The 23,065-nt window shown below is 36.7% G+C and overlaps 1 protein-coding gene across 2 annotated transcripts; it reads left to right on the forward strand.

Moving 5' to 3' along the window:
* The first annotated feature begins 7,675 nt into the window (after nucleotides 1–7,675).
* On the forward strand, nucleotides 7,676–13,115 carry LOC147549335 (putative membrane protein At3g27390). Of its 2 annotated transcripts, none has more exons than XM_086671496.1 (10): nucleotides 7,676–7,967; nucleotides 8,679–8,787; nucleotides 8,867–9,059; nucleotides 9,360–9,496; nucleotides 9,594–9,882; nucleotides 9,996–10,102; nucleotides 10,507–10,678; nucleotides 10,753–10,948; nucleotides 11,060–11,300; nucleotides 12,545–13,115. In XM_086671496.1, exons 1-10 carry the CDS (start codon nucleotides 7,874–7,876, stop codon nucleotides 12,792–12,794), a joined length of 1,788 nt encoding a protein of 595 aa, XP_086527622.1. In that variant the 5' UTR covers nucleotides 7,676–7,873; the 3' UTR covers nucleotides 12,795–13,115. The 2 variants fall into 2 exon arrangements, with proteins under 2 accessions (XP_086527622.1, XP_086527623.1); XM_086671497.1 differs by having other exon boundaries at nucleotides 7,685–7,967; nucleotides 12,552–13,115.
* The last annotated feature ends 9,950 nt before the right edge of the window (nucleotides 13,116–23,065 follow it).

Genomic DNA, 23,065 nt, shown 5'->3' on the forward strand with positions numbered 1-23,065 from the left:
AAAGTAGCGGAGAAATCTAGAGAAAGAAAGAGGAGTGAGAAACTAATAAGTAGCTGAGATGATGAAGAGCTCGTCTCATTTTGAAGTTGAAAAGAGAAAATCTTCCCTAACATACCTAAACTCATGATATCCATCATCTTCTTCATCCTCATGAGTTGTTCTCCTGATGGCAAGTGCTCGTCTCCTCGTAATATCAGCATCCTTATCAACATTATTCCTCCAAGCAGTAACTATCGGCCACCATTTCCGACCTTGACTACTAATCACAAGTTCTTGCTTTTCATCATCATCCTTACTTGATTTTTCATCCATTGAAATGCAGCGATTCCTATTTCGTCCCTGGAATGGAAGAAGGAAGAGCAGAATAAACGCATTAATAAACATAACTACTGACGTGATCAAAACTACTGTATTTGTTCTTGATGTTGCAGAAATTGCCTCCATCACTCCTACTACTTCAAATCGAAGATAACTTCCTCAAGATGAACTCGAACTTAATTCGATTCAAAATTGGCGTTTTTCCTGACAATTTGATACAAAATTGGTTGAACTAAGTAACCAAGACGAAAAATTGAAAGAAACTTTGTTGATTTTGGTTGATTGAAAGATCAGTAACAGTTGATTATGATTATGTATATAAAATGGGTTAAAATTAAGGTTTTTTTGGTTGAAGGACGCGCCCCTTTTCTCTCTCTAGCATCGTTCACTCCATAGAGATGGAGTTTTAAAAAAGAAGAAAAAGAAAGTCGGGAAAACGGGTTGGTTTTCCTCCTTTCCGAACTCAAATCTGTTGAACCAGACCTCCGGAGTGTTTAGAGAGAGAGGAGAGAAATTTTTTTTTTGAATGTCGCCGGTCAGAAAAATTTTCGGTCGGCGACCTCGTCGGAGAAGAGAGAGGTGAGGTGGAGAGATGTTTTTAATTTTTTTTATTTTGAAAATATATTTAGTGGAAGGGTAATTATGGCATTTATCTTAAAAAAGGGAGCCAAGTTTAAATTTATGAAAAATAGGGGCCCAATAAGGAAGCTGGTTACAAAGTAGGGGGCCAAAAAAACATAACTCAAAAAACTATTAAGTAGAGGAGCGGTGAGAGAAAACTCTATTTTGAACCTTCCAAACAAACTCCATTTGGACACAATAAACATTTGTTCGACTGACAAGCGCGCAATAAACTCGAAAGTCGATTGACAGTGGTGTTGTTGAGATGACCTAGTGGGATTCATGAAACTGGGTCAAAAAACTCTCCGACTCAAGAGTGCGATCCCCTGGTGAAACATTTGTTCGACACGCCTGGAGGAATGTTAATTGCTCTTGAACAACCGAAGGAGAACTCTCCAAAGCCAAATTTAATTTAGTAGTTGTCATAAACTTAAGTAGGAAAACATTATCTTTGAATTCTGTTAATGAGAATTTGTTCGGACCATGAATGACCCTCGACAATCGCATCATAATTTGACCAATATCTATCCTCTTAGTACTTTGAATCCACACAACTCTTGTTTTAATAACATGGACTTCAGAAATCAAGTCGTTACCATCAACTTTGTTTGGAGGTCGGCCCTCTGTAGTGAGATAGGCAAATTGCCGTAGAAAAAAAAGACTTGGTGATGCCATAAGGAACGAAATAGCAAATGCAAGAAGAAAAGCATAAATAAATTGAGAACGAAATGAGACCTAATCTCGTGAATCAAAATCCCCTAAACGGAAATAAAGGAAAACAGACTAAAAGAGTCTGAATTGGTGCGCATGTTGATGGGAGAGAAAAAGCATGTTGGTGGGAGAGAATACGTAAAAGAATTCAAACAATAGAGAGGGTAGACATCAACATGGTATAAGGATAGCAACTAAAAGCGAAAAATTATATGCACATATGCAGGGTCAGATTCAGGATTTCGACGTAAAGTGTACATCAACGATTACAAACACAATTGACCTTACTAGAGTTCATGTTATAGACCTCCCTTCTCTGCTCTAAGACCGAAGCAGAGCTCTTAGCAGAACTAGTTCGGAATGCTCGTTCGTAGTCTTGGTCAATTAGTTGATTTCCTGATTCGGTCAAAGCTGGCAAATATTTGGCTCAACACCTGTGAAATTTTTCGAGCCAATATCCCACGTAACAAACAGATCTTGCGATATAAATCCATTCTTAAGTAAATGTGAATTAATTCTTGTACATATAATTTTTGTACAAACCACCCTTGGGCTATAAATCCATCCCACAAAATGGGCAGAAGATCATGGCTTGGGAAAAAACAAGATAAAGGAGCATGGGAACAGTTCCGAGATTGCTACAAAAAAATGAAAAAGGTAGGGGATTAGTTCCAAACTATATATTTAGCAAATAAACCCGTTAGCCATTTTTTTACATGTGCAACAGTGCAAGTGTATGTGAAATAACGTATTACGAACAACTATTTAGGTTGTTGAATAGTTCATAATTTGTTATGAAAAATACGAGATATCTAGAAAGATAAAGAAAATCTTACAAATGAATATGATCGTTTCGATTAAAAGGGAACCATTTTCTGTGAAACTACATACCAAAAGAGATATCCAATTAAGATTGCTTCTGTAATACTTTAAAAGGAAAACTGAATTATCCGAAGTAAAATAATAATTTAGTTTTGTACGTGTAACAATTATGTTTCAAGAGAGAGAAACTACACATGAAGCTTAACCGATGGCGATATGCTTGATTTCTTTCTCGATACGATCTCTCTCTAGCTGGAACGACATTAGTGATGAAATAATAATGATAAAATCTTACCTATAATGGATAATCGAAACATTGAAAGCTAGCCAACTTGGAATGGAGCACAGATATATTGTGATACATCGAAATAATTTTCTGCTTATAACCTATTATGAACTATATTATGTTTTACTTTTTTTTTCTGAAATACATTATGTTGTACTTCACAATATATTTTTTTTTTTTTTTTTACATAACTCATTATGGCGTGAAACAAAACAGAGTTATTTCTTTTTGGCCCTTTGTTTTTCGTAAATTCCAAACTGACCCTTTTTTGTTAACACCGTCAGTTAAGTTTAAAGGTTAATTTTTTTGTTTCCATAATTGCCCTTCTTATAAAAGTGATAATTTCAATTCAAAATTGGCCCCCTTTTGATATGGATCAATTCCCAAAAAATTTCAACCATTTTAGACCAAACTAGGGGCCAAAACGGAATTCACTTTGAAAACACTAAAGACGCCTCATCTTTCCCTTTCTCTCATCCATTTCATCATCTCTCTCATCCACATCATCAAAACCAGCCACCTCGTCATCTTCTCCGTCGAAGGTCGTCGGCTGGCCAAATTTTCCGGCGACCTTCAAACTTTTAAAAAAAGAAATCTTAAACTTTCTCTCTCTTCTTCATCTTTCTCTCACTTGTTCTTTCATCTCTCTCTCTTCTTCTTTCTCTCTATCTCTCTTTCTCTTTCCATCCCTTCTTTCTGTTCTCTCTCTCTAGACCTCCGACTAAGTGGAGTCTTCGCCGGAGGTCTGGTTCACTAGACCAAAGAAGGTATGGTTTGCTGGTTCACCTGACCTTCTTTGGTTTGGTGAACCCGACCCCCGGCGAATACTCCACTTCGTCGGAGGTCTAGAGAAAGAGAGAAAGAAGAAGAAAGAAAAAGATGAAGAAGAGAGAGATGGAAGAACAAAAGAGGGAAAGATGAAGAAGAGAGAGAAATTTAAGATTTAAAGTTTGAAGGTCGCCGGAATATTTGGCCGGTCGGCGATCTTCGACGGAGAAGATGATGAGGTGGCTGGTTTTGATGATGTGGATGAGAGAGGTGATGAAATGGATGAGAGAGAAAGAAAGATGAGGTGTATTTAGTGTTTTTAAAGTGAATTCCATTTTGGCTCCCTACTTTGGTCTAAGATGGTCGAAACTTTCTGGGAATTGATCCATATAAAAAGGGGGTCAATTTTGAATTAAAATTATCACTTTTATAAGAAGGGCAACTATGGAAACAAAAAAATTAACCTTTAAAATTAAATGACGGTGTTAACAAAAGGAGGCCCATTTTGAATTTACAAAAACAGGGAGCCAAAAAGGAAGCTGATCACAAAGTAGCGGGCCAAAAAAAAATAACTCAACAAAAAGTTAGTTCACGAATAAAATGATTTTGTATTCGAATCGAAGAACAAATAAGATTTTGTCACACTATGATGGTTCAACATAATATACCATTATGAAAATTCACGAAAATTAGAAATTTCACAGAAAAAATTGTTGGGTACTTGGGTGGTCTTGGGCCTCTCTCACTCCAAAAGCTAGCTCAAGAGGTAAGACTTCTCCCACACTTGTTAACACACCCTGCCCCTTCCACAACCAATGTGGGATTAACCTAACAAAAATAATATACCGGTCTGAAAAAATTGATTTTAGACCTCGTCATGAAAAAATGATAATTTAAAATTGGATTTTTGAGTCAACGGTCCAAAATCTGGGGGGTAAACCCAAAAAAAATTCACTCTTGCCCAAAAATTAGTTGCAGGTCCAAATGTCAGTTTTTTTTTTATCCTCCTCTTGCCCTTGGATGGGACATGCTGACGTTTTCCTGAAAAAAACTGACTGGTAAATAAAATAATTTACCAGTACACGAAAAATTCAAATTTTCAAAATTTTTTAGAAATTTGAAATTTTCAAACGAAATTTCAAATTCCCGCCCAGCAAACCATCTCTTCCCCGTAAATAAAATAATTTCCCGTACACAAAAAATTCTAATTTTCAATTTTTTTGAAATTTCAAATTTCCGTCTAAAATTTCAAATTTTTTTGGACGAAATTTCAAATTCCCGCCCAGCAAAAGCGTCTAGTACAGAAAAAAATTTCCAGTAAATAAAATAATTTTCCGGTCACAAAATCTTTTTTTTGAAATTTTCAAACGAAATTTCAAATTCCCGCCCAAATTTTCCAAAAAATTTCAAATTCCAGCCCAATAAAAGTGTCTAGTACAGAAAAAAATTTCTAGTAAATAAAAAAATTTCGCTTGTCGGGAATTTTTCGGTGGCAGTTCCGTAAATTTCTGAACAGTACAGATTCTGATGGACGGATTGTCAGATTCTTTTTCAGAAAAAAATCGTTTCCCGAGAAATTTCGATGGCAATTTTGTAATTTTCAGTGGCAATTTTGTAATTTTCGATGGCATGAACGGTAAATACTTTATTTTCCAAGGACCCTTTACGTAATTTTGAACCCTAAACTGACACATTGGACCTCTCTTTCATTTTTAGGCAACCGTGGGTGAGATTTTCATTTTGGGCCCCTTTTTGGACCAAGGGCCCAATCCCCCTTTAAAATTAGATTATTATAGCATCTCCAATGCAAAACTCAAAAAAAATCTCTACTCGTCCTATTTGTCAAGTTCCAATTGAGATTCTCACTCCTAGATGTCGAAAATAGAGATCTTTAATTCTTGTATGTCTCCAATGCAACACTCTAAACTCTTTTATTTTACTTATGTGTCATGGTTATTTTCGTAAAAAAATAATTAGTTATTTTGAAAATATACGAAGACTTGATTTCTGTTGGATGAAATTTAAATATTTATGAGTTGGACAATTAGAGATATCTCAAGAGGACACTCTGAAAATAGAGTGTCCTCTTGAGATATCTTTATTCCACTCTCGACACATCATCTTTGAGATCTTAGTTGAGTTTTGCATTGGAGATGATTTTTTAAGAAAAACTCAGAAAGTCTTAGGTGGCACTCCGAGTTTGTAAGATTGAGTTTTGCATTGGAGATGCTCTTAGTCCTCTTTTTCATTTTTTTTTTTTCGAAAGGAGTCCTCTTTTTCATTGATTTTAGAGTTAATTCCTATTTGGCCCTCTACTTTGTGACCAGCTTCTTATTTGGCCCCCTTTTTTCTGTAAATTCAAATATGGCCCCCTTTTGTTAACACTGTCAGTTAAGTTTAGTAGTTAACTCTTCTGTTTCCATTATTGCCCTTGTAATAAAAGAGATTTTGGAAATTCAGATTTGGCCCACTTTTGATATGGGTCAATTAAAAAAAAATCAATAATTTTGGACAAAATTAAGGGGCCAAAATAGAATTCAATCTAAAAACACTTAAGATACCTCATCCTTCCCTCTCTCTCATCCACATCATCAAAACCAGACACCTCATCATCTTCTCCGATGAAGGTCGCCGGCCGGCCAATATTCCCGGCGACCTTCAAACTCAAAAAAAAAAAAAAAATTATCTCTCTTCTTCTTCTCTCCTTTCTTTTCTCTCTCTTCTTTCTTCTCTCTCTCTTTCTTCTCTCTCTCTCTCTCTATGCTCTCTCTCTCTCTCTCTATTCTCTCTATCTCCGGCGAAGGGGAGTTCCCCTTTGCCGGAGGGTCTGGTTTTCCAGACCTTCAAGGTCTGGTCGACCAGACCTTCCCGGTCTGGAAAACCAGACCCTCCGGCGAAGGGGAACTCCCCTTCGCCGGAGATAGATAGAAATAGAGAGAGAGAGAGAGAATATATAGATAGAGAGAGAAGAAAGATAAAGAGAGAAGAAAGAAGAGAGAGAAAAGAAAGGAGAGAAGAAGAAGAGAATAGAGAGAGAGTGAATTTTTTTTTTTTTAGTTTGAAGGTCGCCGGAAATATTGGCCGGCCGGCGACCTTCACCGGAGAAGATGATGAGGTGTCTAGTTTTGATGATGTGGATGAGAGAGAGGGAAGGATGAGGTATCCTAAGTGTTTAGATTGAATTCTATTTTGGCCACTTAATTTTATCCAAAATGATTGATTTTTTTTTAATTGACCCATATTAAAAAGGGGCCAAATCTGAATTTCCAAAATCTCTTTTATTACAAGGGCAATAATGGAAACAAAAGAGTTAACTACTAAACTTAACTGACGGTGTTAACAAAAGGGGGTCATATTTGAATTTACAGAAAAAAGGGGGCCAAATAGGAAGCTGGTCACAAAGTAGGGGGCCAAATAGGAATTAACTCTTGATTTTATTATCCTCATAACTCATGAAAAAGGGATCCAACAACAAAAGTGATGGGGTTTTTCTGGATAACAAAAATGGATCGAGAACAAAAAAAAATCCTACACATAATTGCAGATATCAGATTTCATCTTGTTACCATCATGTACACGGATAGTCCAGATTTTCATTAGGGTTTTGATCGAAACAGATTGAATGTTAGATTGATCTAGAAGATTGCAGATCTACTCGTTTCTGCTTCTTGGATAATTTCCGGTGATGAGACAGTTTTTATTATGGTGGTGGCGGTTTTCCGGTTATGAAGGCGGTTTTCCGACGACGGTTTTTCCGACGACGGTTTTCCGGTGGCAATGGCGGTTTTCCGGCGAAAGTGATGGAGATGTTTGATTAGTATTTTCTTAATTTGTATTATCAGTTTTTGTCTGCTTCTTAGTTTTATTATTTCGTTTTTGTCAGACCTTTAGGGTCTCCTTTCACGGATCTTTAGGATCCTTTTGTCAGACCTTTAGGGTTTCTTTTCTCGGATCTTTAGGGTCTTTTGCGTCTGTGTCTAGTCCAATTTCTTTCCCTGGAAGGCATTTGTAGTTACATGTAAGTAACTAGAAATAGGTATCCAGAAGCAAGAAATAACAATTATCATCCTGTATCATTGTGATTTTATCACTTATTTATGGATATATGTTTCCCTTACATTCAAAAAAAAAAAAAAAACTCATGAAAAAGGGCTATTTAGTTAGAACAACTTTTACTTCATGCGGTTCCCGCCAAATCACTTGTTCGTTTGACACGTTTCACTGTATTTCTCCGATCCCTGCCACGCACCTCTCTCTCTCTCTCGTCATGTTTTTCTCTCCCTCTTTCTTTGCCATATTACTTTCAGAGTTTCCTAATCAGTTGAACTTCTCTATCAAAGTTACTTCATGGAGGTCCCTATAGGGTTTCTAGCGAAGCTTTGGAGCTTCATATCCTTTCTCCCATTTTTTCTCTTGTTATTAATTCTTGGAGTTTTAAAAGGTAATCAAATCTAACCACCGTGAATTTTGTTTTTAATCTGAATTTAATCATTCATAGATTATAATTTCTTCTTCAAATATCAACCGTTCAATGTATGATTATCATCTCTGAAACTGGTTTCAGTCGGTTCTAGGTTTACAAGAACCACCCAATTCTTATGTTTTAACCTAACTTTGTTTATCTCACCACCAAACTCAATCTTAAAATTAGGTCATTCTTTATCACTAATGTTATGACGAAGAACAAGTTAACCCGAGAGCAAATAGATTTGCGTGGTTCGGTTTATTAGACCTGCTTCAGGGGGAGCCGGGTTGAATATCGACCCATATTCAACGCACTTTCAACAAACCTAGTGTTAGAATGAAGAACAGACCTAGTGTGAGAATAGTCCCACATGGGATAAGTGTGAGAATGAAGAACAGACCTAGTGTGAGAATAGTCCCACATGGGATAAGTGTGAGAATGAAGAACAGACCTAGTGTGAGAATAGTCCCACATGGGATAAGACCTATCCAATAAATCCAGTAACTAAGACTATAATGTCTACGTCCTCTCCACTCATTGCCAATTGGTTTTTTTAGTTGGATTTACAACTTAGATATTCCGTCAATTGTTCAGTTTTGATACATCACTTTCACTTCAAAGTTTAGATTCAAATATGATAATGTGTACATGAGTGATGAAATTGTCTTCTTCTTTTTTTGTTTGCAGCGATATTGTTCGGTCCGATTGTTACTATCATTATCTTTGCTGGGAATTCAGCTGTAATAATTGGATTATGGCCTGCACATTTCATTTGGACTTACTACTGTGTAACCAAGTATAAAATTCTCTTCATATCTTTACCCTTTTTTGAACTGAAATTTATTGCTTTTTGATATCCCTTTTTGTGTTATCAGAGCCAAGAGGCTTGGCCTCACCTTAAAGATTCTTGTATTGGTGGTTTTGCCTTTACCTTTGGTACTCTGGCCAGTTCTTGGAGTTTCTGGAAGTCTTCTTGTCGGTGTCGGATACGGGTTTTTTACTCCCTTGATTGCAACTTTTGAGGCCTCTGGAGAACATTTCAAGGATAAAGTTATCCATTATTTTGTGGTAAGCTTCTTTCGTATATATACTATGGGGAGAAACTTCATAAAGGAAATAGATTACTGCACAATATTAGCAGAAGATACCCATCTTTTTGCAAGAATGTCTGCGCTAGGCGGTCTAGGCTGAACCCTTGAACTTATTTATCGAGAGTCAATATGCATAAACCATTGTTACCTGCAATATGAATTTTAAGTGCCTATGACCAAAATGATTCAGATATAACGCTCGTTGTCTCCTTGTATTGATGGTTGAACTTGGGGGTAATAAGTTTACTCAGAAAACCACAACTATAAATATTTTCAGGATGGCACCTGGAGCACAGTTAAAGGTGGATGCACGGTTGTGGAAGACTTTGTTGATGTTTGCTTCCATTCCTACTTCTCGTTCATGGATGAACTGAGTGATCAAATAGCCGAGGATGAAAAACCGATGGATATCAAGTATAGAGCTAGTTTTCAGATCGTTTTGCAAGTTAAATGAACTACGAGTTAAGCACAATTAGCTTTTCGTGCTTATCCCATTTGTTTCTCTTTGAAGGTTATTGATGCTGCCAGCTTGTTTGTTGGTGAGCCTACTTGCAATTCCTATAGATGTTCTACTGATTACGGCTGTTGCATTATGGAAAAGCCCTTACATGTTGTTTAAAGGATGGAAGAGACTACTGGAGGACTTGATCGGAAGAGCAGGACCATTTTTGGAGACGGTATGCGTCCCCTTTGCTGCTCTTGCAATCTTATTGTGGCCACTAGCAGTACTGGCAGGTGTGATAAGTGCTTTCGTGAGCAGCTTCTTTCTAGGGTTTTATGCCGGAGTTATTGTCCACCAGGTTCGTAGCACGTAGATTTCCATTTGAAGCTTCTCAATAGATTCCATTGAGACATAATGAGTTCAAGTAGGCATATATCCATCTGAACCCTCAAATTCATATTTTCTTACCAGGAAAATTCTCTATGGATGGGACTCTCTTACATTGTATCAGTGGTTTCACTATTCGATGAATATACGAATGACCTTCTTTATTTCAGGGAAGGATCTTGCCTTCCCAGGTAACATCTTGGTTCTCCGTTCTTTTTTTCAGTTGCTAAAACATTTCTTACATCCCAAGTGATCCTAGTAACCTAAACCATTTTTCAATAACTCACAACCCCATTGTGCCACATCAGTATCCACATTTCCATCCGTGGGACGGTTGAGATGTGATCTAGCATGGTCCAGGACTCCAAGCAGTTAAACTGTTAAGGTTTTTCTGTCAGAAGCATGGATCTTACATACAGATAGATTACTTGGGTTTAGAACCCTTTGTGGTCTGGCACATCACACGTTGAATCCCTGATTGCCCTCATCTAATTAACGTGTGATCTTCAGAATTCATCTTCCATGTCTATTTCTATTTCACGATTTCAAAGATGTTTGTTAGTTTAATGCTGAGTTACAATCTTATGACAGCCAGGCCGAAATACCGTAGAAACATGATAGTTAGTTCCAGTCTCCATGGGAGAACAATGTCTATTGAGAAAGAAAGCATTCATCAAAATAACGAGAGACTGATATCGTATGGTTCAAAGTTAGTTTCTGAAAAATCCAAGTTGAAGTGGGCTATCCAACAGTTAAGACCTATGCAGGTACAAAGCTTCAAAATTGAAGAATTCTTCTAACAAGTAATGTGTTTGTGAAATCTCACTGGATTCTGTTATAGGTATGGGACTGGTTATTCCGATCTTGTGACGTAAACGGTAGGATTCTCCTCCGTGAAGGTTTGATTGATGTTAAAGACTTGGAAGAATGCATTTTGAAGGGTAATTGCAAAAAGTTGGGAATCAAGCTACCTGCTTGGTGTATTTTGCAGTGTTTACTTCAATCAGTAAAGTCTAATTCAGCTGGATTGCTTATATGTAAGTTTTACTTCAACGGTTTAACTTATACGTTTTTGCATTTGTTCTTAGTATTTGAGGTAGTCTGAATTAACTATGTCTATGCCGATCCATGTTGAATTGATTTTCTAGCTGATGACATGGAGATGACCAGATTTAATGGTCCAAAAGATAGAGTGTTTGAATGGTTTATTGGACCATTACTGATTATGAAGGAGCAGATAAAAGGGCTAGAATTGAACGAGAATGAAGAGGCCTGCTTGAGGAACTTGATTATGATCTGCAACAACGATAGACCACAAGACTGGGACCACACTGGATTTCCATCTGATGATAGCGTCAGGAGAGCACAGTTGCAAGCTATAATTAGAAGGTATTTCAGATGATTATTTCGTTCTATAAGTATTACTGCTCCAAGTCTCTTAGCCGTGTACGATAGGTATGAGATTGACCCACATGAACAAAGAGCATCCTCATATTCAAGGTCCTCTTCCCATTGGTTTTGAGTTGAATGACCACAAACTTAATATGGTATCAGAGCTAGGCCTGTAGGAATAGTCCCACATGGACAGGGAATACTCTTACAACCAAGAATGTAATATCGAGGTCGTCTACTGGTTTTCCCGAACTGAATAATAGTTTTATGCATTTTCCTTATTAAATGCCTTCACCAGGGGCGTGGGTGAGGGGGTGCGGGAGGTGCGGTCGCACCGGGCCTCCCTCACCAAAGGGGCCCCATATTCTGAAAAGTTTATACATCGCAGTATGTTTAAGGAGAAACAGCGTATAAGTGACATCAAATTGATTTGGCTCAGTTGGTTCATTCCTTGCATAAGACCATACAGGTCGCGTGGTCGAGACCTCTAAGCCACTTTTTTTCTTTTCTTTTACGAGGAGGCAAGGAGTTCATTTCTATGATGTTTTAAGGCAACGATATTATTTGATATTGTTTCGTAGCCCCCAACCAATAACTTCTAAATAGTTAGTAAGTACTCTGGATGACTTATTTTTGTTATCTCATAAGTCAAATATGAAGCTAAATATAAAAGAACAAAATCAAACATTTGACGTTTCAATTTTTCTTCCTCTCCATTCTCTAATCTTTCTTTCTCTTTTACTCCTCCTTTAATTTAACAGGTTCAAAATTTTCTTTACAAAATTAATGTTGTTTTCTTTTGTTTTTATATTAATCTTTAAACAAAAATAATTAATGCCTATTTTTGATGAAAATTCTGTAATTATATGTTTAGTTTGTTGTATGGATGCATTTATATTAATGTTTATAGTTTTGGGTGTATGATATTTTTATTGGCTTATTGCGATATAAAGGGCCCCGATTAAAACTTCGCACCGGGCCTCCAAATATTCAGCCACGCCACTGGCCTTCACCTCTGGTCGATACAACAGGGAGCATACTTCGTTGATATCAATCCTTTAAAATGGGTCACTGATCTTGTTTGAATTGCCTTGCAAGATGTAGAATCTTTCATCTTTTCTCTAGTGTGAAAAGTTCTACTATCTAGTGATATAGAGAACTTGTTTCTTAATTATTAAGGTTTCACTAGGGCTCAGCTTGAATTTCCTTTAGTGACTGATTGGTGTTCCTTTTTATGGAAGATTACAGGGAATAGTAGCTTCCATGACCAGAATACCAACATTTCGACGGCGTTTCAAGAACTTGGTGAAAGTTCTGTACATAGAGGCAGTTAAAAATACAGCTTCAGAAATAGATGGAGGAAGATCAAGATCAATTCCCAATTCTATTAGATCTGTTTTGGCAAATCAAGAAGCACAAGGAAAGCGAGAAGGTGAAGCAGCACAAGTTGTTGCAATAGACGACCAGAATAACGGTAGCAACATTGTGTGAGTGTGTGGGGTTTCTATGAGTAAGGTTCAATTACAGCTTATAATCTTGAACTTCAGCTATAGCTTTTTAGTGTGTTATTATAGTTAGAGATAGTCCCTTCTCTGTTGAGAAATTTGTGTTTTTTCGACAAAAGTATGTAGTTAGTGTACCCAAGTACCTTTGTGCTGTAGCCAGGACCGACAATCCCAGGCTTCAATGGAGTTTCTTCATGAACGAGACTAGCTGCAAACATTCCTACGGTTTCGATCAATTTAAAATTTACCGCATTTGTGTACTTCTCTGCTGATGCTCGACGTTAATGAAAATGTGTGATCTTGTCAATAGTATAATTGTAATTTAAGGTCACTTTACGAATGTTTCGAAAAACCATTCTTGCATGTCTCAAACCCTAAGAAAACACAATAGCCACTAGTCGATCGACGATCAGCAGGGTCACCTGTCCAATCAACATCTGTATATGCTGAGAAAGATAATTGCAATGATGATGTTGGTTGGAGAAGAATACCGTATGTAGAGGTTTGATGGAGATAACGAAGAAAACGTTTGACCATAGTAAAATGAGCCTCAATTGGTTCATGCATAAACTGACAAACCTTATTAACAGCGTATGGTAACTCGGGTCGAGTGAATGTGAGATATTGTAAGCCCCCAACTAAACTGCAATAGATAGTGGGATCAGCTAGTCTTGGACTTTGTTGATTCAATGAGAGCATTAGTGTTGATAGGGGTCCCAACAGGTTTGGCTCTTTGCACATTTGCATTTATTAGTAACTCTTCTATGTATCGCTCTTGAGAAAGAAAAAGACCATTAGGAACACGAGTAACTTCAATACCCAAAAAAAATGAGAGGTTGCCGATATCCTTTATGGTAAACTCCTTCTAAAGAAGAGAGACAATATTTGAAATACAAATAGAAGTTTAAGTTGTCAAAATAATATCATCAACATAAACTAAAGACTTAAGAAGATCGTCAAATAAAAAGTGATGTATCTGATTTTAAAATAAGCAAATCCAATACTTTGAAGAAAAACACTTAGGCGGTGATACCAAGCCCGAGGTGTCTGTTTAAGGCCATAAAGTGAGCGATGGAGTTTGCACACATGGTAGGGATAACATGAGTCAACATATCTCGGTGGTTGTTTCATAAAGACATCCTCTTCTAAAAATTCATGTAAGAATGTGATGTGAAATCGCCACATTTATGTGGTGTCTTCTAGTATTCTAAGCGGAATCTCAGACATCTTATGTCTAGCACTAGTATTCCCAGGATCTCATGCGTAAGAAAACTAGTTGCATAAATACCTTTATCGCTAATTTTCCCTCGAACCTTTCCAATTTTTTTTTTTTTATGAGAGCGAACCTTTCCAATTGCTTTTGAGAAGACCAAGAGCTCCAATTGTAGCTCCTTTACTTGGGACACCGAGCAATCACCTTGATCTCCCACCTTGTTGCTAGCTAGAGGTGGTTAGATGAAGAACATCTTCTTCTTTGACTAGATAGATAGTCGGTAGGGGTGGCAATGGGTACCCGTTTACCCGAGAACCGAACCGACCCCGAGTCTTAATGGGTAGGTACTGGGTATAGGTTTTAGATCCATTAAGGAAATCGGGTCTTAAATGGGTATACCCGAAAGGACCCGACTAGGAGGAGGGTCCTTATCGGGTATATCCGCCGGGTACCCGAAGGGTAATGGGTACCCGAGATAATACGAAAAAATACCCTAGATTATATAGTATTCTTGTACGTCAGGGTTTTTCTCACCAAGTTACCAACTCACCAAGTTATGAAATTTCTCAAATCCTCTTTTCCTTGGTTGAAAACTAATTTATAAAATACAAAAGTGAGCGAGTTAATATAACATAAAGGTTCATTTCTTCTTTCTTGATTCTCCTAATCTCTAATCTCTTATACTCATCAACTATTGTACCCGAGATATTTGCTTATTTAAGGATCTATGTCGTTTATGATATTTCTTTTCACTAGATTCATGCAAATTCTTCTACTTTAAGAAATATTTGATATACTTTTGTGAATACCCAATGGGTACCCGATACCCGATGGGTACCCGAGAATTTTAAAGGTTCCGGTTCTGGATCCTTTGATTGAGGTACCGGTACCGGAACCGTCAAGAACCGAAACCGTTACGATTTATAGGTTCCGGTTCTGGATAGTTAAATACCCGAACCGGAACCGACCCGTTGACACCCCTAATAGTCGGGAATTTTCTCTCTTTCTTTCTCTACTTGATGTTGTAGAGGTTAAAAGCTTCTTGAGAATTTTCCACACCTTATTCAAGTCCCAAAGAGACATTATATAGAACCCCAAGTTAGAGTCTCACCCTAATTAGGTTTCCCAAAAAGTCCTTTTGAATAAGATTAAGGAAATAGTCAAAAATAGAAACTACTTTCTATTTTCTCTCTTTCCTCTATTGTGGCTGCCCCATGCATACCTTTATGGACTTATCTGGCCGACCCCTTATGGGCAACCTATTATGCATGGTCGGCCCTCTCTTGGGCCCAAACCATCCCTTTGGTGTCTCGACCAAAAATCCCTCCATTCGGGTCTTTTGTACTATCTTGGTCTAAACTTCTTTTAGGCCTTTTGGACATATCTTATGGGTCTCCCCATATATATATGCCTTATCCCTCTATTCATATCTTCCGATCAAGTTGACACTCTTTGTGTAACCCGTTGTAGGATCCGGACGAAGTTAGTCGCGAATCACTTCGTGATTCGACGATCGTAGTTGGTTTCTAGCTAAACACTACGATCCCTAAATCATCCGGACTTGATGATCTTCCTCATCCATTGCCCTATCTAAAAAATTGCTTGCATTGCATCCTTGGTCGAAGGACGTCTCCTTCAGACTCCCATTTGTACTTAGAACAAGTGCAATGCTCGATTCCCATGTCACTTAGTGTCCCATCTGATACATCACGTCATTCAGATTTTCTTGATTCCGAGTACAACTGTTAATACAAATCAAATTAGCATTTAATCTATTTAAGCGCAGCCATCCATTTTCAGTTGTTACTCATCAAGTGGCCTGAAGACACTTTGTCCTAATTTAATTAGGAGGGCATGATCCATTCTTGTACTCTCACTCAACTTCATGTCTATCTTGTCATTCCTGGTGTTCGCTTTTATAACCTACTTTTACGACGTGGCGTTTGGCAAAACTGAAGTCAAACATTCCTTACATAAGATGAGCGGAGCACTCATGATTTGAGGATCTCTCCAATCTTGTCAATGGGAGGTATTTGACGTTCATCACTTTAATGTACTCTCATTTGTGGTTTATTCAGTGTATAATCTCTATTACACACCCACGTAGTCGAGTCAAATACACTATTCTTATAGCCCATGAAACTGCGCTATCTCGTCGACCTCACATGTTAGTCTTCATAAGTCATTGTTGTCCATGCAATGACCTGGACTAGTGAGATGATAATGAAATAATTCCAAGTTCACTTAATAGGGTTTCATTCATCATATCACTTTTCTGATAAGCCTATTCGGAATATTTCTTTATCAATGGACTGTCTTTTAAATACTAAACCAAATTTAAGTGACAAAATAAAACTCTTTTATTTTAGATATCGAATGTAACTTATTAGGTACATAAACTCCTTTATGAATCCCAATTACATTTGTTGTCATTCCCCAATCCTTTTTATACCAATGTCCCTCATGTGCGAGTTGTGTTTGGATTGAGGTAACGATTTAGTAAACGGATCAGCTACGTTGTCATCCGTATTAGACTTTGCAAATGACTACATCTTTTCTTTATGTGATTTCCTTAATCACGTGGTACTTCCTTTAGATATGTTTGGATTTCTGGTGTGCTCTAGGTTCCTTGGCTTGAGCGATTGCTTCATTGTTGTCACAATACAGAGCTATTCCTTCCTCTAAGCCAGGTACGACACCAAGTTCCATTATGAACTTCTTAATCCAAACTCCTTCCTTGGCTGCTTTCGAAGCTGCTAGGTATTCTGCTTCAATGGTAGAGTCTGCAACAGTGCTCTATTTGGAACTCTTCCAGCTTACTGCTCCTCCATTCAGATAGAAGACGTAACCAGACTGTGATCTGAAATCGTCTTTATCTGTCTGAAAGCTTGCATCCACATGGCCTACAACCGTGAGTGTTTCTTCCTCGCCGTACACCAAGAAGTGATCCTTAGTCCTTCTCAGGTACTTTAGAATATTCTTGGTAGCGGTTTAGTGTGATGCGTCTGGATTCGATTGGTGACGACTACACATGCTCAAGGCATACGAGACGTCTGGGCGAGTAGTTAGATTTATTGATGAGACTAAAGATATGATTGGTAATTTGGTTGGATTCCCGTGTCAGGAAGTCAGTCATAAATGTATACTGATGGATCGGGTCTAGAAACATAAGGTGTTGATTAAATTTGTCATCAAAGCGCTGTTTCCAACAGTCTTGAGCTTTGTGATATGGTTTGTCACAAAATTCACAAACAATAGGAGATCGAGTCATCTTTTTGTTGAAGAGATAATGAATTGAAGTTACCATTTTTTAGATGAGTAGATTGACCATTGGATGTTTGATTTGTTTTCCCATATCGTGCTACATGACCCTGTGGATGAGAAGGTACACTATTTTGTGCTTCTATACGAAACTCAAAAGTTAGCAAAAATGGTTCAAAATCTACCAAAGAGTAAGCCTGCATAGTAGTTGTTAGAGAATCAACAATAGGATCATAAGCAGTATCTAAACCATCAAGTATACAATGTTGAAGTTCAACATTTGAAATTGCATAATCAGATGTTGCTAGAGTGTCAGCCAATTGTTTTGCATGGTTGAGATACTCCCTCATAGAACGAGATCATTTTTTGATACCTTAAAGTTCAGGTTTGATGTGAAGCGAATTGGCTTGTGATTTGGATGCAAAAAGTTGATCGAGTGTCTTCCAAACTTCAGCTGAAGATTGGCAATGAACAACTTGTGATAAAATTGGATCAGAGAGTGATGCCAAAAGCATGCTTAGAAGAATCTTATCTTGTCGATTCCACGAAATATAAGATGGATTTACAGATCCATCCATTGAAAATTTAGTAAGAGTCTTGTTATTAGTGATAAAAACTTCAAGATTGTAAATGCATTAATTGAGCACGCCATAAGAAAAAATATGAACGATTGAGTTTAACCGTAACATTAGAAGTTGGTAAACTAATTTCGAGATTTGAATTGGTTATAGGTGAAAAAGTAAATTGATTAATGATTCCAACAATGGATCGTTTGGCTCTGAAGATACCATGTTAAGAATACAATTTGGGGGTTTTCTCGATGAGAAACCCAGAACAAATTGATTTGAATTTATAGATAATTCTTTGTAGTACAACATGAAAACATTACAAAGATAAAATAGTATACAAGGTAAATATATCTAGTATAATGGTAACTATTTCAAACCAGCATATTCTCCACATCTAGATCATAACAAATCTTGTAATAGAGAATATTTCAAATCTGTATATTCTCCTTATAAAAATGATTGTAATATAATTTATTCAATCAACATTAAGATTTTCGTTGATTGAATCAATCAAATCGTTCCTAATAACAAAGTTAACACTAGAGAAACAATGGTTATAAGTCATGTTTAAATACAATCTTAATCTATAAAAGTAATCCATTGTTTTGTTTACAACTACACAAAAGAGTTGTGATAAAAGACTTGTTATTCATCAACGAGCGACCGCTGTACCTTCTCGTGGAAGATAACAAATCCGAAAAAGTATATTATATTCTCGATTTCGGTGCAAAAGATATAAGTGGTTGAGTGTTAGGTTCAGTGGGTGGTTGTAAATGAAATTAATATTTAACATTGAAACATGAAGACATTAACCGCACGTACCTTAAGATGATGAAGACTTTATATAATGTTATTTATATATCTTTAAAAATATATTAATCTCTATTGTATTTATGAAAGATATATTGCAATATTGAGAATATTGAGAAGATATTTTAATTAGTCTGCCTACTAAATAAAGTGAATGTGAGACTTTATATATTTTAGTTGTAATCAACAATGATTATTGAATAAGAATTATCTTTTATCTCTAATTCTATCATGGTATTTGAAGCATAAAAATTTCAACAAGTAAATTTTCTCATACATGTTATAGAACAAAAAAGGTTACTGTTCAGTACTGACACACGTACCATACATTTGAGTTAATAAGGGTTCTGAAAACTCATGTCGTAGATTACAAATATGAGTATAAATCTATCCTCTTAAGTTAAAGCATCAACAAGATTCAAGAATTAAAGCATAGCAGATAAACTCAATTGGTTTACTATTGATTATTAGGATAGGTTGGTGTATTTGATATCCTTACAAAAATTCAAAAACTAGACTTGTTAACTCATTATGGTCCAGCTCTTTTCAGCCTTAAGATTTTCTAAGCTGAGTTGATAAACATGAAAATAATTTATATTACTTCTCCAAGCTTTCCCAATACTACTTAATGTATCTTATTCATCGAAATTGAAAATTCAGAATTTCTACCGAGAATATTGTTTTCGACTTCTCACACTAAACATGTATATATAGTCAGATTGATATAGAAAGCATATTTCCTACCACGACCTAACTCGGCCATATAGAAAGTGCAAACCAACTCGAACCACATAATCATATTGAGAAGTGAGAAATTAACATCTAATAATACACTTAATATGACATGTAGTCAACTGGTGGATCTTTCAGACATTTTCTCCAACAAGTATTGAACATTAATGACATATGTTGTTAACTATATCAAAACTTACCATAATCACCAAAAAGGAAACAATTTACATGGGTGTATGTAACTTCAACAAAGCAAGAGTTCTGGTTAGGGCCTTGGATCATCAATTTTTCATTAAGTCAGTAACGTGGCAATTGTGGAGATGAGAACCATATTAGCATTATTTTCAATAGTTTTTATTGTGTTAAACATAGTAATAGGCATAATAGGATTGAACACCGAAATTTTCCCCACCAATTAGGTTTATGAACTTGATTGTAGCTTTAGTACGAAGGAATTAGTTAGGTTTTGAAATACTGATGGTTAATCCAACAATTTTTTCAAAATATAAAACACAAACTGAAGTGGAGGATCGAAACACAGACATTCTTCAATTCTGGATGTATGATTGAGGGGGATTCAGCATAATAACTCATACCTGCTTTGATTTGTAATAATTGAATGACGGATGTTCAATACCTGATCATCAATTAAAGGCTTCAATTCTGAAATCTTTCTCTTTCATTTTCCTGAATTGTTTCTTCCATATCTAATATCTAATTGGTTACAATTTCTCTCTAATCTTTATGTGGTTATGAGAGTTGTGACGGGAATTTGAGTATGGTTTTTTTTTTTTTGCATTTTCCAATGTGTCTGAGCTTTAAGAAGACGGTGAATTTTATGGTCTCCTACCCTTTCAGAAACAATTAAAATCGTGAAAGCTTGGGTGCAACTGCAGAATTTCGTAATGAAAATTGTCAATATGAGATTCGAGGCGTCAAATCGTTTGGGATTTGCTGGAGGCATGCCCTACTTCTAGAGACAATTTCTAATGTCAAAAAACGTCAGCCCCGGTTATCAGTCAAAAAATAGAGACTCGATGTTGAATCATGTCTGATTTTCCGTCTGAATGAATAATACTGTTCCTTCAACTCCCGCTCTTGCTCCTGGAAACCTGAGGAAAACCTGCAAAGAGTTCGGAAACATCTCTGACCCTTAAGACAATCAGATTGCCCTTTCCAGATAAAGTATTAAGTATTGATTGATCTCTTGGGAATGTACCGTGTTGAAGGTGATGAAATGCCCTTTTATAAGCTTATTTGGACCGACTGTGATAGATGGTAAGATTGAGGCGGTTCGGATCCAACTTATTGTACTGAAATTACTATTTTGTAGTTAGGGTTTCCTTTTGAGTTTATCTCGTATTAGGGGTGTCAACGGGTCGGTTCCGGTTCGGGTATTTAACTATCCAGAACCGGAACCTATAAATCGTAACGGTTTCGGTTCTTGACGGTTCCGGTACCGGTACCTCAATCAAAGGATCCAGAACCGGAACCTTTAAAATTCTCGGGTACCCATCGGGTATCGGGTACCCATTGGGTATTCACAAAAGTATATCAAATATTTCTTAAAGTAGAAGAATTTGCATGAATCTAGTGAAAAGAAATATCATAAACGACATAGATCCTTAAATAAGCAAATATCTCGGGTACAATAGTTGATGAGTATAAGAGATTAGAGATTAGGAGAATCAAGAAAGAAGAAATGAACCTTTATGTTATATTAACTCGCTCACTTTTGTATTTTATAAATTAGTTTTCAACCAAGGAAAAGAGGATTTGAGAAATTTCATAACTTGGTGAGTTGGTAACTTGGTGAGAAAAACCCTGACGTACAAGAATACTATATAATCTAGGGTATTTTTTCGTATTATCTCGGGTACCCATTACCCTTCGGGTACCCGGCGGATATACCCGATAAGGACCCTCCTCCTAGTCGGGTCCTTTCGGGTATACCCATTTAAGACCCGATTTCCTTAATGGATCTAAAACCTATACCCAGTACCTACCCATTAAGACTCGGGGTCGGTTCGGTTCTCGGGTAAACGGGTACCCATTGCCACCCCTATCTCGTATCTAGAATAATTAAAAGTTCCTCTGTTTGAGGATCATTCTTAGATATCCTGCTGAGATGATAGATCTTTTGGGAGATGTTTCCTCCTTTGAGACTCTTCAAGCCTAGGTTAACCAAACACTTAAGATTGTTGCCAACTGAGATCTTTAGGAAGATTCGGGATTAAGTCGATAAGTGTGCGACGCGCTTCCGTCTTCCCATATTTAGGGAGTAAGGTATCGGCCTGACTGACGTGGACCCCCTACACTTCTTGCGAATCCCAGAGCGGACCTAGTTGTGTTTGAGGTGGGGAAGGGTTGGAGCTCCTTAGATGATCTCGCCGGCCTCCCGATTTCGGGCTTAGGTGGTCGACCTCTTCGAGCTCAACTGTCTTGTTGCCTTAAGATGGGTTGCCCCGTTGAGCTTTTGGTATTTTCTTAACTTCTTGGCGTCAGTCAACGAGTGGCCTTTTATGTATAATCAACTTGGACACGGGTTGACCCGTTTTATTCTTGATCTTTTGTTGACTTACTGACTTGGTCAGTTGATGACCAATATATAGATCATCAATTTATATTCAACATATGACATCCTTAATATATCTTGAGATTGACATTACAAGGATTGACAGAGTAAACTAGTGATCTCCATAATCAATTTCATTGGATACAGTATAAAGATATTCAAACATCGTCATACTTTCATAGGTTACCTCTTCTTTAGATATTTCAGACAAAATATTTACATCCTCTATAATACCCAATAGAACCACACATTTTGTACTAAACATTTTTTATCAAGTTTGAAACTGATTTCAAATGTGAACTCCACCTAGTATCTCCTCCGTTGTAAAGTACCAATTTTGTTTAATCTTGTTTCCATCTCAAGTTCAATAACAGAGATCAAATGTTCAATTTCAACAGCTTGAGCATTTTTCAATTCATCATTGTGTTTACAAGAAATTCTAACAATTATTAATATGGACAATAGAAGATAGTTTGGTAAAAAAAATCAATTGGTATAGTTTCTTTTGAAGTTGTAACTAATGGTAATTGCAAACAATGTGCTAAACAATGAACATAATAAGCAAATGGACAATCTTTCAAAATTAAAGTGTGAAACTAATTCAACTCACCTCGCATATTACTTACACAGCCACATCTTTGGCTCGAATATTTTGTTTCAAGATTATGATGCGATAATACCCAACATATTTCTTTTTCAATGTCAGTGCATCGGTATTAGATACGTGAACAGTCCCAAAAAAATAACTTTACTATTGTTCACAAATCTTAACCTTGTACTCAGTTGCTCCTTTTCTGACTCATCAAGAGATTCATCAAATATAGTCCAAAATATTGTTTCTCGATTTCATCTCGAATAGCTCGCTTAACTTTAGTTGCAAAAACGTGTAAAAAAATGGATAAATGGTGAGGTGTAAGAATCATTTTGGAGCTTTATCTAACACAACTTCTGAGAATTTGCCAACAACCCTTGGTTGGGGTGGTAAAAGGTATAATCTTCCACCTTAGAAGTCAGGGGTTCGAGGCACACGCTGAACAATTAAAAAAAAACTTCAGAGAATTATCATTATATTCAGTTAATATATATTTACCATATGA

Source organism: Eschscholzia californica, unplaced genomic scaffold (assembly GCF_041429995.1).
Source record: "Eschscholzia californica isolate CP2 unplaced genomic scaffold, dmEscCali1.0.p SCAF_3, whole genome shotgun sequence".
NCBI classification, from domain to species: Eukaryota; Viridiplantae; Streptophyta; class Magnoliopsida; order Ranunculales; family Papaveraceae; genus Eschscholzia; species Eschscholzia californica.